General features: G+C 42.2%; 4 protein-coding genes across 5 annotated transcripts; all 4 read left to right on the top strand.

Moving 5' to 3' along the window:
* Window positions 1–194: 194 nt before the first annotated feature.
* LOC111600554 (40S ribosomal protein S16) lies at window positions 195–1,645 on the top strand. The gene is made up of 5 exons (XM_023316703.2): window positions 195–251; window positions 327–368; window positions 537–668; window positions 850–964; window positions 1,386–1,645. Exons 1-5 carry the CDS (start codon window positions 240–242, stop codon window positions 1,529–1,531), a joined length of 447 nt encoding a protein of 148 aa, XP_023172471.1. The 5' UTR covers window positions 195–239; the 3' UTR covers window positions 1,532–1,645.
* Window positions 1,646–1,964: 319 nt separating this feature from the next.
* Window positions 1,965–6,171, top strand: LOC111600546 (structural maintenance of chromosomes protein 2). Its single transcript, XM_023316691.2, has 8 exons — window positions 1,965–2,257; window positions 2,325–2,636; window positions 2,700–3,429; window positions 3,488–3,915; window positions 3,979–4,125; window positions 4,311–4,433; window positions 4,490–4,683; window positions 4,740–6,171. Exons 1-8 carry the CDS (start codon window positions 2,090–2,092, stop codon window positions 6,169–6,171), a joined length of 3,534 nt encoding a protein of 1,177 aa, XP_023172459.2. The 5' UTR covers window positions 1,965–2,089.
* A 537-nt stretch (window positions 6,172–6,708) lies between these two features.
* Window positions 6,709–9,711, top strand: LOC111600531 (mediator of RNA polymerase II transcription subunit 15). Of its 2 annotated transcripts, none has more exons than XM_023316667.2 (3): window positions 6,709–7,118; window positions 7,791–7,946; window positions 8,000–9,710. In XM_023316667.2, exons 1-3 carry the CDS (start codon window positions 7,116–7,118, stop codon window positions 9,329–9,331), a joined length of 1,491 nt encoding a protein of 496 aa, XP_023172435.2. In that variant the 5' UTR covers window positions 6,709–7,115; the 3' UTR covers window positions 9,332–9,710. The 2 variants fall into 2 exon arrangements, with proteins under 2 accessions (XP_023172435.2, XP_023172437.2); XM_023316669.2 differs by lacking the exon at window positions 6,709–7,118 and adding an exon at window positions 7,566–7,718 and having other exon boundaries at window positions 8,000–9,711.
* Window positions 9,712–10,950: 1,239 nt separating this feature from the next.
* LOC111600533 (sialin) lies at window positions 10,951–14,675 on the top strand. Its single transcript, XM_023316671.2, has 7 exons — window positions 10,951–11,167; window positions 11,444–11,715; window positions 12,234–12,479; window positions 12,589–13,044; window positions 13,110–13,242; window positions 13,864–14,105; window positions 14,165–14,675. Exons 1-7 carry the CDS (start codon window positions 11,161–11,163, stop codon window positions 14,399–14,401), a joined length of 1,593 nt encoding a protein of 530 aa, XP_023172439.2. The 5' UTR covers window positions 10,951–11,160; the 3' UTR covers window positions 14,402–14,675.
* The last annotated feature ends 1,127 nt before the right edge of the window (window positions 14,676–15,802 follow it).

Below are 15,802 nucleotides of genomic sequence, written 5' to 3'. Positions count from 1 at the left end.
ATACTAATGCCCTTCAGTATAACTATAAGTTAAGTATCTATTTTAAAGATTGACAAACTTTTTGGAGAATACATGTAGAATACATTAGTATTTATTTAATTTAGCTTAGAGTTGTCTCCATTTGACAGTGTTGCAATTGTACAGCCTGCGCCCTCTATATGTCAAAATGAAAACTACAAATTACAGTTCAATGTTGGATTTCACACTTCCGCTCTTTTCTACCCAACTCGCGGAGCAAAATGCAGCAAAAGGTATTTGTGGCTGTGAAAAATGTGCGAAATGTCGTCAACTAACAACAAATATGTTGCAATTATTTATATTTCTAGCGCAGAGAACCCGTGCAGGCCGTTCAAGTCTTCGGACGCAAGGTGTGTGTAAAACAGACTACATAAAACATTAAATTTATGGCACGTGTGCCAATAGCGCCAACCGACAAAAACCGACGCTCGTTGCTGAGGTTATGTTTGTGTGATGAATTCTGTGTTGTTAACTTACAAATAATAATAGTATTAACGAATCGTGCAATTTTATTACAGAAAACCGCCACTGCCGTCGCTTACTGCAAGCGTGGCAGCGGCCTCCTTAAGGTGAATGGACGCCCTCTGGACCAGATTGAACCCAAAGTGCTGCAATACAAATTGCAAGAGCCCCTCCTGTTGCTCGGCAAGGTGAGTCGCATCAAGCCAAAACGTATAACAATTTTGAAAGGTCATACAATGATGATAACAATTATCCCGAACTTGAAGACCAATGAGAATAAAATTGTTACTGATTGCGCCCTTAGTTAACATTCCCTAAATAAAAGTTTCAAGCAAAAATCTAATATTTCAAATCATCTTTGCTTTGCAGGAGAAGTTCGCTGGTGTTGACATCCGCGTGCGCGTAAGCGGTGGTGGTCATGTCGCCCAGATCTACGCCATCCGTCAGGCTATTTCCAAGGCCCTGGTTGCCTTCTATCAGAAATGTGAGTATCAACCGGAAAATGTGTGTGCGCCCCAATAAAGTTTTTGTTTGAAAGAAATTGTCTTTCATGCAAATGATTCAATGAGGCTAGAGAGAACACCATTATGAGCACATACCAACCAAGCTGCATGCATATTTCTAGCACAGATTGGGTGATGCAGCAAAAACATAGACTAAATTAAGTAATAGCCTTAATGGCTAAAGCACCTTCTACCAGATTTTTGTTGGAATCGTATGTCAGCCAGCGAAAGACAAGTGCAAGGGAGATTAACTGAATGTGGCAATCAAAGCGATCGATCTGCATTTAGCATTGCAATTGATACTTGGGGCTACATCGACACATATTGATATTTCAAAGATTTCGAAGAACTTCGTTAAAACAAATTCACTAATTTGATTTTTGTTTTTGTGTATGTTTGCAGACGTCGATGAAGCCTCAAAGAAGGAAATCAAGGACATTCTGGTCCAATACGACAGAACCCTACTGGTAGGCGATCCACGTCGCTGCGAACCCAAGAAGTTCGGCGGTCCAGGCGCCCGTGCCCGTTACCAGAAGTCGTACCGTTAAGCTTTCTGCTGCTTTTCAAATTGGATTAGATATTTTGTACAAGTTGAAAACATTTGCGCGTCTCTTCTCTTCAATACGAGGAGCATGTGAATAAAAACGGAATAATTAACTTTATTTTTTAAAAAGCGCATTTTTTGGGGGTTGACTTAAATTGTTCGGCTAATAAACAAGTTAAAGAGTGTTGATTATAGTTTTATTGCGATCTGCCAATTGTAATATGTAGTTAATTTATAGTACATTTTTATTAGATTTTCATGAAGATTGTGGATCTTCCTATTGTAGCTTAACATATAACTTAGGATTTATAAAAAAGTTTTAAGAGAATCTAATTCGATAAATATGATTTTTAAATAAATTTGAAAACGAAAAAAGAACGAACATCGATTACTATATGATTAGCAATACATCGTTTGCTTGTTATCGATATTACGCGCGCTTCTCACATCTCTGGCGTCAGCATCGCGATTCTGAAAAAAGCGGCGGCACAAGCGCCGTTATAACTTCGTATGGAGAGCTGAAACGAATTAAACGGCAAATTATTGTTATAGAATATACAAAATGTATGTGAAGAAGTTAGTGCTTGATGGCTTCAAGTCCTATGGCAGGCGCACTGAAATCGAAGGCTTCGATCGAGAGTTCACGGCCATTACAGGTCTAAACGGTTCAGGCAAATCAAATGTTCTGGACTCGATCTGTTTTGTGCTTGGCATCAGTAATTTGCAAAACGTAAATTAAATAAATAATAGTTACAGTATACAAGCAGCATGTTAACAATAATGTATTCATATCATAGGTGCGAGCATCTGCGCTACAAGACTTGGTCTATAAGAATGGACAAGCGGGTATAACCAAAGCAACGGTCACAATTGTGTTCGATAATACGAATGCACAGCAATGTCCGCCAGGATATGAGAAGTGTCGCGAGATATCGGTGACGCGTCAAGTGGTGGTCGGTGGCAAGAACAAGTTTCTGATCAATGGCAAGCTGGTGCAGAACAAAAAAGTTCAGGACTTTTTCTGCTCCATGCAGCTAAATGTCAACAATCCGAATTTTTTGATTATGCAGGGCAAAATTCAACAAGTGCTGAACATGAAGCCCAAGGAGGTAGGCAAAAATACTATTTGTGAATATGAAAAATTACATTTACATATCTCTTATAATACGTAGGTGCTTTCCATGGTCGAAGAAGCAGCCGGCACCAGCCTCTACAAGACGAAACGTGATGCCACCAAAACGCTTATTGAAAAGAAGGAGGGAAAGTTGCGGGAAACTTCGGCTCTGCTCGAGGAGGAAGTTTTGCCAAAGCTAGATAAGCTGCGCAAGGAACGCGCTGCCTATCAGGAGTATCAGAAAACGTGTCGCGACATTGAGTTCCTCACGCACATTCACATTTCGGCCAGATATCTGAAACTGTGCGATGCGCTTCAGTCTGTGGAGGCTAGTGAGCAGAAGATAGAGACCCGTATTGCCAATTGCCGCGACACTCACGCTAAGAATCTGGAGGAAGTGGAGCGCATTGAAACGAAGGTCCACGAAATACAACTTAAGATAGACACCGAAATGGGCGGGAGTCTAAAATCGCTAGAGGCCGAACTGACAGCTAAGCGAGCAACCGAGGCAACAGCCTCAGGCAGTCTAAAGGCTGCCAAAGGCACAATTGAGCAGGATCAGAAAAAAATTGCTATGGCCAGCAAAAACATTGCTGAAGATGAACGCGCGCTACTTAAGAAACAGGAAGCCATGTCACACGTTCAGGGCGAGTTTCAAAGCCTTAAAGATGCCGATGCAACGGACGCAAAGGCCTACGAGGATGCGCAGCGTAAATTTGAAGCCGTATCCCAGGGTCTGTCTACCAATGAAGATGGACAAGCTTGTACGCTACAGGAGCAGCTTATTGGTAAGTTTTCTATTCAATCAGTGTTTGTGTGTTATTTAATGTTAGACTTCCTCTGCAGCTGCCAAGCAACAGTTGAGCGAGGCACAGACTACGATAAAAACTTCTGAAATGGAGCTGCGTCACACGCGTAGCCTTCTCAATCAGAAGCAAGGCGAGACCCAGACGAACGACGCAGCCTATACCAAGGACAAGAAGCTGCTCGACCAGCTCGAAGTAGAGATTAAGAGCTTGGAGAGCCAGTTGCAGGGTTTCAACTATGAAGGCGGGGAGTTCGAACAGCTGAAGGAGCGCAGGCAACTATTGCATAATGAGGTGCGCGATCTGAAGCGAGATTTGGATCGTCGCAGTGGCTCTCGCTTTGAGCTGCAATACACCGATCCAGAACCAAATTTTCAACGGCATAAAGTACGCGGCATGGTGGGCAAACTATTTCGTGTTCGCGACATGCAGAACTCAATGGCTCTTATGATGGCAGCTGGAGGACACGTGAGTGACATAAGACTTAAATTCTCCACAACATGAGCTCTGATTTCTAACTTATATTTATAGCTCTATAGCTTTGTAACGGACGATGATGTCACTAGCAAGAAGATCTTACAAAGAGGAAATTTGCAGCGTCGTGTAACACTGATACCGATCAACAAGATCAAATCATATCCTCTGAATCCACAAGTTATCGCATACGCGAAATCTACTGTAAGATCATATTAAGATAACTCCATTAATGTTGTATTATATAGACTCTTGATTAAGATGTACAACGATGTTTATTTTTAGTTTTCTTTTAAGCTAGGTATATGATAGATATATAACTGGATATCCTTTAACTTGTTTGCTGTATTGTGCTTATATTCATATAATTATCTTAACTATACTTATAGTACGGAAGTGACAATGTGGAGTCTGCCATGTCGTTGATTGAATTCGACGAATACTTTGATCCGGTCATGAAGTTTGCATTTGGCGGCACGCTCATTTGCAAAGATTTGGATGTAGCCAAAGGAGTAAGCTCAATGTCTTGCCAATCTAAATGCTTACTTATAATTATTTCCCTTGTTAGCTAAGCTCAGATAAGAACATTGGAGCTCGCTGTGTTACACTAGAAGGTGATGTGGTGGACTCGAACGGCACCTTGTCTGGTGGCTCGGCACCCAAAGGTGCGAATATACTCCAGGAATTGAATTCCATAAGAAATTTGGAGAAGGAAGTTAAGCAAAAGATGAATGAGTTGACCCAGGTGGAGAAGCAATTGAAGTAAGTGCTGCCCATTACATTATCAGAAATGGTGCAATAATCTCTCGTTTTTTTAGTTCAATTGAGAGTGTAGCACACAAGTATAATAAGCTAAAAGAGGCACTGGAGCTGCGTCAGCACGAGCTCTCCATGTGCAAGAGCCGCTTGGCGCATACAGCATTCCAGCAGAATCAGGAGGAGATCGAGGAAATGAAGGAAAAAGTAAAAAGCTTGGAGCAACAAAATGCTGAAGCACGCGAAAAGCAAAAGAGCTCCCAGGCCAAAGTCAAGGAAGTCGAGGCCAAATTATCCGACGCGAAGGGCTATCGAGAACGCGAACTCAAGGCGGTCAGCAACGAAATGAAGTTGGCCAAGCAGCGGGCTGAAAAGTCGCGTGCGAATTGGAAAAAGCGTGAACAGGAATTCGAAACGTTGCAGCTGGAAATTACAGAACTGCAGAAGAGCATTGACCAAGCCAAGCAGCAACACCAAGAGATGGTGGACAATCTTGATAAGTACAAGGCGGAGTTGGATGCACTGCAGCAGAACAGCTCGTCGGCAGCCACAGAAGTCGCTGAGCTAGAGAGGGCAATTAAAAAGCAAAAGGATAGTCTGCATGCGCAGAATAAGGAAATGCGCACGCTTTTAGACAAAAAGGATAAAATGCTGAAGCACAATCAGGAGCTGCAACTGGAGATAAAGAAGAAGGAAAACGAAAAAAGTAAAATAAGTGGAGAGGCAGCGGATGCTAAGAAACGCATGGATGCGCTGGAGATTAAATACCCCTGGATACCTGAGGAGAAGAATTGCTTTGGTATGAAGAATACACGCTACGATTACAGCAAAGAGGATCCCGTAGAGGCGGGCAACAAGTTGGTGAAGATGCAAGAGAAAAAGGATAAAATGGAACGGACGCTCAATATGAATGCAATGCAGACACTGGAACGCGAGGAGGAGAACTACAATGAGACAGTGCGTCGGCGTCAGATCGTTGCGCTGGACAAAGAGAAGATTAAGAAGATCATTGTCAAGATGGATGAGGAGGAGCAGGATCAGGTCAGACACGCCTGGGAAGCTGTAACTAAGAACTTCAGCAGCATATTCAGTACACTGCTGCCGGGTGCCCAAGCTCTACTCAATCCCGTCAAGACAAACGGAATACTCAGTGGCCTCGAAATAAAGGTCGGTTTCAATGGAGTGTTCAAGGAGAGTTTGGGCGAGCTCTCAGGTGGTCAGAAGTCATTGGTGGCTCTATCGCTGGTGTTAGCCATGTTGAAGTTCTCCCCTGCTCCGCTCTATATTCTCGATGAGGTGGATGCTGCGCTGGACATGTCGCACACACAAAACATTGGCAGCATGCTGAAGCAACATTTCAGGGATTCACAGTTTCTCATCGTCTCCCTCAAAGATGGCCTCTTCAATCATGCCAACGTTCTGTTTCGCACTCAGTTTGTGGAGGGCGTCTCCACGATTACGCGAACTGTGGGCCGATCTGTTGCCAAGCGCTAAATATTTAAAAAAAATATATATATATTGTAATATCAATATATATTGTAATATCAATATATATTGTAATTTATAGATTTCTAACTATTATTTTGAAGAATGGCATTTCTCAATTTGTTTATAATTTACGTTTTTAAATTTTTCCTTAATAAGTAAGAAATATTTAAATTTAAGAATAATCTGTATTTTTGTAATTTTTTAAATATAATAATGATTAATTGTGACCTAAAACATGTGTTTTCTTACAAACACGACAATTTGGCGGGAAAATAATTTATTTTGAAAATTTTATTTAGGTTTCATCCGATGGAATTTGTGTAAAGTGTTGCATAAAGACAAATTAATTTTCATGTATTTCATATTTAAATTCTTAAGGAGCAAAACTAAAAACTAAACAATAATAAATTAATATTTAGTAAGGATTTTCGATTATGACAACGTTAAAAAATTTAAAATTCTAATTTTCTAACTTATGTTAAGTGAAACTGTAATTATTAAGTTTACATTAACAAAAACAAATATCTCTGTTATAACATTTAACAGTACAGCAGTAAATTTCCAATTGGGCTGACTGGCTGGCACAAACGTCAAATTGACGTTTGGTCACAGCGACAAAGAGAACGACACTGACAGTCGCTAGCTGGTAGGTTGCATGCGCACTGGCGAGACAGAGACAGAACGTTGGTGAGACCGTCAACGAGACGAACGCACAGCGCAAACCCATACAGTTACACACACAGACAGCAACAACACGCACACACACTCACACACATACAAGCACAGACAGTCAGCCAAGCGACAGAGTAGCGACTACGACAATGTTGGAGGAGTGCAGCTGTGAAAAATTAAACAAAAGTGCTAAATTTGATTGTTAAATAGTCAGCGGCAGAGGAAACAAAACGTTCAACATTTCCAACCAACGCAGATTCTTAAAGAAGCTCGTCAACATGGTAAGAAGGCAACGAGCGCTGCCTTGCGTTGGATTCACAATCAAAATCCCAATCAAATCGCTTGTCTGTGCCCAGTATCCAGTGTGCGCTAGTGTGTGTGTGCGAGAGTGTTAGTGTGTGTGACTGCGTGCGTCTATGGTACAAAATTCTATAAATTGTATACGCTGCTTGTCTAGCGGTCCGACAAGACAGGTGGGGGTCACCGTTGGGACTCTCGTAACCAGTAAATGATTTAGTTGCTGACATTCGTTAATCAATATTATGAAAATCACAATTGAGAGCCAGAAGCTGCAACACGGCTAAGACGTAATGCCGGCTTTAATGCCCTTATCTACAAGCGAAGGGCGTCTCAGATCTATCTAGAAGTTGCAGCACAGTTCCTTGGCTCAGTTCAATATATTTGTATGTGTCCTCTGATAATTCACAATGGTATTTGGAAATTAAATGTGAACAACAGTTAATTAACAAGAAAACAATCATTTCGGCATTCAATGTTGGTTCTGTTATTTAACAGAGTTGCCACACTGTTAATATAACAGCTGATGTAAATTTAGCTGTAGCAAGTTGAAGTAATTGCGAAATGCAGTACTTATTCAGCTGGTTAGACAACATTCTTCTCTTTGCTCTTCCAATGCATTCCAATTCTTCAATATTTTCAACATTTAATTCAAGGATCGAGTCACAAAGCCGCAGAAGAAGATGCTCATCACATTGCTGCGCGAGACGAAATACATGGAGGGCAAGAAGGAGAAGGAATGGTACTGGGAGAAGATCCAAGCGGCGCTTAACACCATCGGACCCAAGAAGACCATCATTCAATGGAAGAAGGTGTGTATCTCTGCCATTCAAGTTAGCGTTTGCCTTATCCGTCTCTCTTGTAGTGCTGGCGCGATATGCGTTTGACAACCAGAAAGAAATTGGCGGAGCTGAAGCGTTGCCAGCTGTCGGGTGGGTCGCCGCCACCGGGCATAGAGCTGAATCAGGAGGATAACGATATAATTGACATTGTGGGCACTGAGTACTTTTACGAGGAAATGAACGGCGAGCTCAAGCCGGAGAACTTTATGACTGGATTCGACTACGTGCCGGAGCACTTTTGCGATGCCATACTGACGGCTGCTGCTGGCCAGCAGCAGCAGCACATGCAACACCCAAAGGACCCTCAGTCGCACAGCGCTCAACAGCCGCAAGATCATCATACCAATGATGGCGAAACTAACGATGCGCCAGGCTCCTCGAACGGTGGCTCCTACCAGGGACAGAACGTGACTCAGCTGCAGTCGCATAATGGGGGCGGAGGTGGAGAGCATAGCAATGGCAATAGCACGCAGCCGCATCCTGGCATGCCGCAACATCCGGCGTTTCATGGTGGCCTGCATCCGCATTTGTTACGGCGACAGCACACAAATGCGTCGCTGCAGCGGGAGTCTCCGTTTGAGGAGAAGCTGCTGCAGTTCATGCAAGATGCGTTTCCCAAAAAGAGCAAAAAGCGCAAGCAACGGGATCCCGATAAGCTATTCCTCCTCTCGCTCTACGAGGAGATCAAGCGTGTGCCAGAGGACATACGCCTCGATGTAAAGTCTGAGCTGATGCAAATCTTAAAAAAGTACCAAAAGAAGTCGCCAGTCAAGGCGGAGAAGTCCACAGCCTCAACCTCCTCAGCTGCCAAGCAGAGCAGCAACAGTAGCAGCAGCTCTGCGTCAGCCCATCTCTCACACAGCATGTATCAGCTGCAAAAGAAGTACGAGAAGGGCGACAAGGAAGCATCGCCGCAGTCACAGGTGGATCCGGTGCCATTGCATGCCCCGCAGCAGATGCCACTGTTTCAGCTGCAGAAAAAATACGAAGAGAGCGCCGAGAAGGTGCATCAGCAGCAGAGTGAGCAGCGCAAGCTGGAGGCTGCCCATCAGCAGCAGCACGGCGCCCATCAGCAGCCACCACCGCCACCCAATGAGCAGCATTTGCATCATCCTCAGATGGCGCACAATATCATGTTCCCGCTGGCGCAGCTGCGCAGCGAACAGCCGCCGACGCAGCATCATGCTCACAATCCGCACCAGCAGCAGCAGCAGCAACAGCATCCCCACCAGCAACAACAGCAGCAGCAGCAGCAGGCACAGCAGCATCATCCGCCAACGATCTTTGGCAGCGCTGCTAGCGCCGCGGCGATGAGCACGGACCGCCCAGCGATGTCCTACGAGAATGTCGGGTGAATGTTGAGCCGTCTGTGGGAAGCCACTTGTGGAGCGCGCCCTTCGACGGTGTCCCCCACGACGGCAGACGCGCACAACTGTTAGCACCAAGTAATTAGCAACTAGCTACTGTTTGTTACCCATCCGGTCCAGCTCATAGCGCCGGATCAGCTCGACTGGTAGAGATTGGTCGAGCGCCCTCGCCACTAAAAGCCGGAACTGTGTGCAAAATTGTTTCAAACATTAGGTTTTTACTCGTACTTCTAATCCTTACGCTAGCTTACTACGTAGCCATGAAATGATCTGCATGTGAATGCCTTTGGTACGAACCCAATGGCTAATCATCAATAACTATGTATACACAAATATACATAATACTAGAATTAATAGAATTACATATTGAAATTGTGACTTGATTTTCAATTACAACAAATGAATTTAATATATGTATACAAACTATGAATTCAGCAACTTTAAATGTGTGTTATGAATATGATTGAATGTGAATATGTTGTGTTATGAATAAGAATGAATGTGAATATGAATATGATATATACTGACATCAATCAGTCAGTCTGGCAGTCAGTCAATCAGGCTTTAGTCCGTCAGGATTGGGTCACATATATGTATATATTGTATTACTCTATTATCCATTATGCTCAAACTATGAGTCTTTGATGCTTCGAATTAATTGTTAAATTTTTGATAATTATATAAAATGATACAAATGAATTCAAAGAATAATTAAGAAAGTAATCGATTTGTAGTGAAAGCATAAGGGATGTCTTTAGTCTTCTTTTGATTATGTTTTTATGACGATTGTCTAAGATTGTCTATGGGAAATTATTCTAAATTGTGTTATTAGACTTACATAGGATAGAGCTATATGTCATATCATGTCATATCATGCCATATCATATATCATATTACAGACTAAAATATCTATGCAGTAGACTAGAACTCAGACAAAGAGGAACTTTGTTCTTGTCTAAATGGTTAGATTAATCATCTATGGAGGTCAACATATTAGAATATAGAATATAGAATTCAAGTTCAATCTGAATTACCAGAGCAATAATGGAGCTAATTAAATGTCAAGACCATCTCTCAGGGCTCTTATAACTAACCTTAGATTATCAATTGCCGGCTTACTTTATTGTTTATTGGGTGTACTATAGAAATATATATCTATATTAAATAGAGCATATATATTATATAAATATATATATATTTATATTTAATAGAGTTTTTGCAGCACTAAATCATTTTTGTACAGTTTGTTTACGTTTTTTCAGGCTATCGCATACAACGAGCTGTTGAAAGAGAGAGACTTTTTTGTTATTCAAAATTGAAACTCATTGTTTACCTTTCTAACAAATCACACGCTTCTTCTGCACCTTAGGAGATAAGATTGTGTTTGGAAATGTGTGATTTGGTTGGACGATAAAAGATTTGTCGAAACCCAGACCCAGACCCAGACGATATGTTAACACCGAGAATTGATCTACGCGCGTCGGCATACGCGAGCGGCGCACGATATGACGATCGCTAATCTGCCCGGGGCCGTGTACTATAAACGAGATTACGATCGTCGCGATAAACGGAGCTCAGAGCTGCAGCATAAAGCTGCTCGATGTGCACTTATCAGTTGCGTGGGATGTGCGGATGGGCTTGTGGGTGGCTTCAGCTACAAAGTGCCTAGGACGAGACACTTCTGTTGGCAGAGAGCTAGAGTGAGTTGCAGTTGGAAAGCCTTACCGAACGGATGCCACACGGAACAAAATAGCCCAAGATCGGAACTATACAAAAGTTATTTTTTATCGAGTCATCTGTAAAAATAACAAATCACAATGGCAGGTAAGATCACGCTTGAAGTCACTTCAAGTTCAGCCCTCAGCCAAAGACACAACATGTGGATCTGGGCTTTCGCGATCTGGTTCAAGATCCAACTGCTATAACCACAAGCTGCCTTCGCAACGACAGCAATTGCAGTTCGGTTCACATTTCATTTCATTTCATGTTTTGTGTCTGATCGCGGCAAGTGCCGCTCTATGTTGATGGCTCTGCCACCTATGAAAGGTGTCTCTTTGTGTTCATCTGTAATTAACGTATTATCACTCTGTCCCATTGCAGTCGAGGCGCGCACTGTGCTCTGGTACATGACGTTCATAGGATTCATTGTCAACTATATGCTGCGTATCAATTTGAATATCACAATTGTCGACATGATCGCCGGCGTCAACGGGCGCACCACTTTAGCACCACCAACTAATGCCTCCGTCAACCTGTCGACCACTAATACATCTGATTTCCTGGCCTTTGTCTCACCTGTCGAGTCCACTTCGAATGTCACCGATCGAGAGGAGCGATATTCGCTGGAGCGTCAATTTCTAGATTGGGCAAAAGTGAGTGTGTCTGCTCGAGTGGGTAGCTGATTGAGTGGTTGCGTGATGCACAAGTGACGCATATGAAAATATTTTGTCTGCAGTTGGTGTGATTAAGTTCATTAAGTAGTTTTATTTATATTAATCAAACTTTGATGGGAATTCGGGAAATTGTCTGACTGCCTAGCTGCGTCATCGGACAGCTAACACAGAAGCCGAAAGCTGAAAGAGCTGCAACTGCTTAGTGCATCGAGTGTAAGACATAACTCAGAGAACGGCTCAAAAACTGACTTGGAGTGGGTGATAGTGCCTCGCCACCTATACAGAGGCAAGTGAACTCTTCTCAGCTCTTCTTCAGTTGTCTCTCTGACATCCGTTCTTCTCCACGAAGTATTACTTCTCAAATAATATAAATAGATTAAGAAGTTTTCCACAGTTTCATGCCATACTTCAGCTTGCGCTGGGTTAGGGTATTTTATAGTCGGAAGCACAATACATTTATTGTATTATTTTAATATTTTGATTCCACCTGCTTGCAGATTGACTACGAAAGACATGGCTTCCATTGGAACGAAAAGGAGCAGAGCAATTTGTTGGGCTCCTTCTTTTGGGTGCATTGGCTGCTACAGCTGCCAGGCGGTATTCTGGCCCGTAAATATGGCACAAAGCTCGTTTTCGGACTGTCCAATGGCGTTGGGGTATTTTGTTGTTTCCTTATACCGATTTTCTCCTACTGGAGCTATGGCGCTCTGCTCTGGCTGCGAGTATTTCAGGGGCTTGTTACTGTAAGTACCATAGATATTTACATATATATATATTCTCTTTCCACATCAAATTGAGGGTTACTTGCTTCAGTTTATGCACAGTCTCTACATTTTTCGTACCCTTTTTCAGGGTTTGGCTTGGCCCTCGATGCATGTGATGACGGCCAAATGGATTCCGCCCAATGAGCGCAGTAAATTCGTGAGCGCCTATTTGGGCAGCTCTGTGGGCGTGGCAATGTTCTATCCCATTTTCGGTTATGTTATCGCTTGGACGTCCTGGGAATGGGTTTACTACATTTGCGGTGTATTCGGGATGCTGTGGTTTGTTGCCTGGCAATTCCTGGTCTTTGACAGTCCCGCCCAGCATCCACGTATAGCTCAATCGGAACGGCGCTACATTGAGAAGTCGCTGGGCGCCTCGGTGCACAGCAGCTCGCCTGGGCCAACGCCCTGGCGGGAGATAGCTACCTCGAGACCAGTCTGGATGAATGTGGTGGCTCAATGGGGCGGCATCTGGGGCTTGTTTACGCTGATGACACATGGACCAACATACTTCCGCCTGATCCATCACTGGGACATACGTGCAGTAAGCTATTCCGTGCCAGCTGAGAGTTTTGTTATTAATAAAGCTTTGCTTATTACGTTTTGCAGACGGGCTTCCTCTCGGGCATGCCACATCTGATGCGCATGATCTTCGCTTACGTCTTTTCCATGTTCGCCGACTACCTGCTACGCACCGATCGACTGAGTCGCACCAATGTACGCAAGCTGGCGACAGGAGTTTGTAAGTTAAAATTCAAATTCATATCAATTTCAGGGTTGCTGTACTATACAAAAATATAATGGTCTAATTGCATAGTTCAAATACATCCACGCACTATAGGTTTTTACCTTTTCAAGAGCAGCAATTGCATCGACTGCACACATAAACGTTTAAATACGTACTGTCGTATGTTAGTGTGTGTCGCGATACATACTTGCGTACATATTTCCGTAGAAATACTTCACACACAAAAGGGAAGAAATGTACTGCATACACATACACACAGGCATTTAAGAGAGCACTGTGAACTTGTGATTTTGAAGCTCGAGATACCCTTTTAAAAATAATCATATATAAATACATACATACTTGCATAAGTACATACTTACGTAGTAATTACGCAATACTACGCACACAGAAGAGAAGTAAAGTACCGGAGTATACTACATACACATAAATACAGATATTTAAGAGAGCACTGAGAATAAGCAAGATCTTTCTAGGCTTGAAAGCTCTCTCATTGAGAGCGTAAGATAATAAGGAATAAGAGAAAAAAGAAAGCTAAAATAGTGGTGGGAGCTGGTGCAGAGAGATAGTTTGTTAAGAACAAATTTATTCTCGATGTTTTCTGTTTGCTTCCAGGCTGTGGCATAAAGGGCTTGGTGGTGCTGGCTCTGGCTTTCTTTGGCTATAATGCAACAGCTGCCATTGTATTGGTAGCTGTGGCGACAATGTTCCATGGCGCCGTCTCCTCTGGCCCGCTTGCCTCAATGGTGGATCTGTCGCCCAACTATGCGGGCATTGTGCTCGGAGTGAGTGGCATGATCGGTGGCATGCCTGGCTTCATATCGCCCTTCATTGTGGGCATATTAACCCAGGGCAATGTAAGTACTACACACTGTAATCTTGAGCAAGGCATTCACTCATAAAGACTTTATTACAGCAAACCATCGAGGCCTGGAAGAATGTGTTCATGCTAACTGCCGCTATGCTGATTGGCAGCGGCGTCATCTACGTGCTCTTCTCCGAGTCCACGCTGCAGTCCTGGAACAGTGGCTGCCACGCTCTACCCGAGGCGGGGCTTAAGGAATTGCATACGTTCGAGGAGAAGGTGCCCTTGCAGAGCACTGCAATAGATGAGGCCAATGCAGCCAAGGAGTCAGTCAAGAGCAGCAAATGATAGCCAACTGCGTGTCACTTTTATTGCCATAAGTCCATTTTAGTTATAGCACTGGGCCAAAGGCAAAGCAAAGTGTTATCAGATTCTATTTGCAAGCAGATTCTGATTAAATTTAAACTAACTATAAATAACACTTAAACACACATACATATGTGCGTGCATGTGTGTATGTGTGCGTGTATATGTATATTCAGTCTGCACACGAGCTTTCTATAAAGCGCTGTGTGCTGATCTTCGTCAATAAAATGTGGAAGCTGAATGTAAATAAACACAACATAATTTAGTGTCCCCTTAAATGCAATGTTAACGGAAGCTGCGAATTTGTTTTACGATCGTTGAGTAAAACAAGTAACAGAACTTAAGTCGGCAGTGCTCGACCAACAGATACTCTGCGGCTTGGATTGAAATCAAAGTATATTATAAATGGGATTACTTTAGCATAAAACTAATTAGAATAAAACGAAATGTAATATATTCATAATTTGTCTTTCAAGTTATGCTTGAAAATTAATAAAAATATCGATTCTTATCGATTTTAAGAAAATTAAACGAAATATAAAATTATTACAGATTTCTAGTGGGTAAGGGAAACATATAAGTAATATATATAGAAATATATATTTGGTCTTCAGCTTAATCCCCTGCCTGTTACGCAATAGCTCACAATACAATATTATACTCCAAAATCGCAGTGGCAAATTTGGAGGGTAAAATTACGTAGATATAAAAAAATCTGCTAATTCACTTGCTTTGTATAGAAAGATAAGCAAAAGCAAATATTTTCAAGGCAGTTCCCAAGGCAGATAACACAGTGCAACAAAATGTGGGCTTCGAATGGTGAATCTGAAAAAATACTGAATTAGCTGAATGGATATAAGTTTATAATTGGGTTTTACAAAATGTTTTATGATTCATATTGATTTTAATACTCAAAAACTTGAGTGCATCTTCTTTGCTAAAGGTTTGACTTTATTAACTGCATTCTAGTATAACTCTCGAATACTAATATTAGTTGAAATGCGATATTTAAAAGGGAGAAGCAGTTAGCTATTGAGGATAGTAGGTATATTTAGATATACGCCAATCATCTTATTCTAAAACTATTTAGCTCAACATTTTTAAAATTCTTAAGTTATGTAATATATATAAATTGACTTAAATACTTATACAAATATAAAGCAGTCCCTTAAATTTGGCTCAATCCATTAATGGCTTGATTACATATTTTTGATATGAAAAATAACCTACATATATCTAAAGTCATTGACTGTTTTTACTGCATCGAAATTTCGCTGTCTGAAGACCCCAATGAACTGTCGAATTTGCAGTTAATAATTGTAATTTAAATCAAAACTGATTGAAGCGTAAAATCGTTTTTGCCCTTTGCCAAATACGCCGGAG

The sequence above is a fragment of the Drosophila hydei genome, unplaced genomic scaffold, assembly GCF_003285905.1.
Source record: "Drosophila hydei strain 15085-1641.00,03,60 unplaced genomic scaffold, DhydRS2 tig00000060-arrow-pilon, whole genome shotgun sequence".
NCBI lineage: Eukaryota > Metazoa > Arthropoda > Insecta > Diptera > Drosophilidae > Drosophila > Drosophila hydei.
The sequence above is the reverse complement of the archived record's forward strand: the minus strand, read 5'-3'. Positions and strand labels throughout refer to the sequence as shown.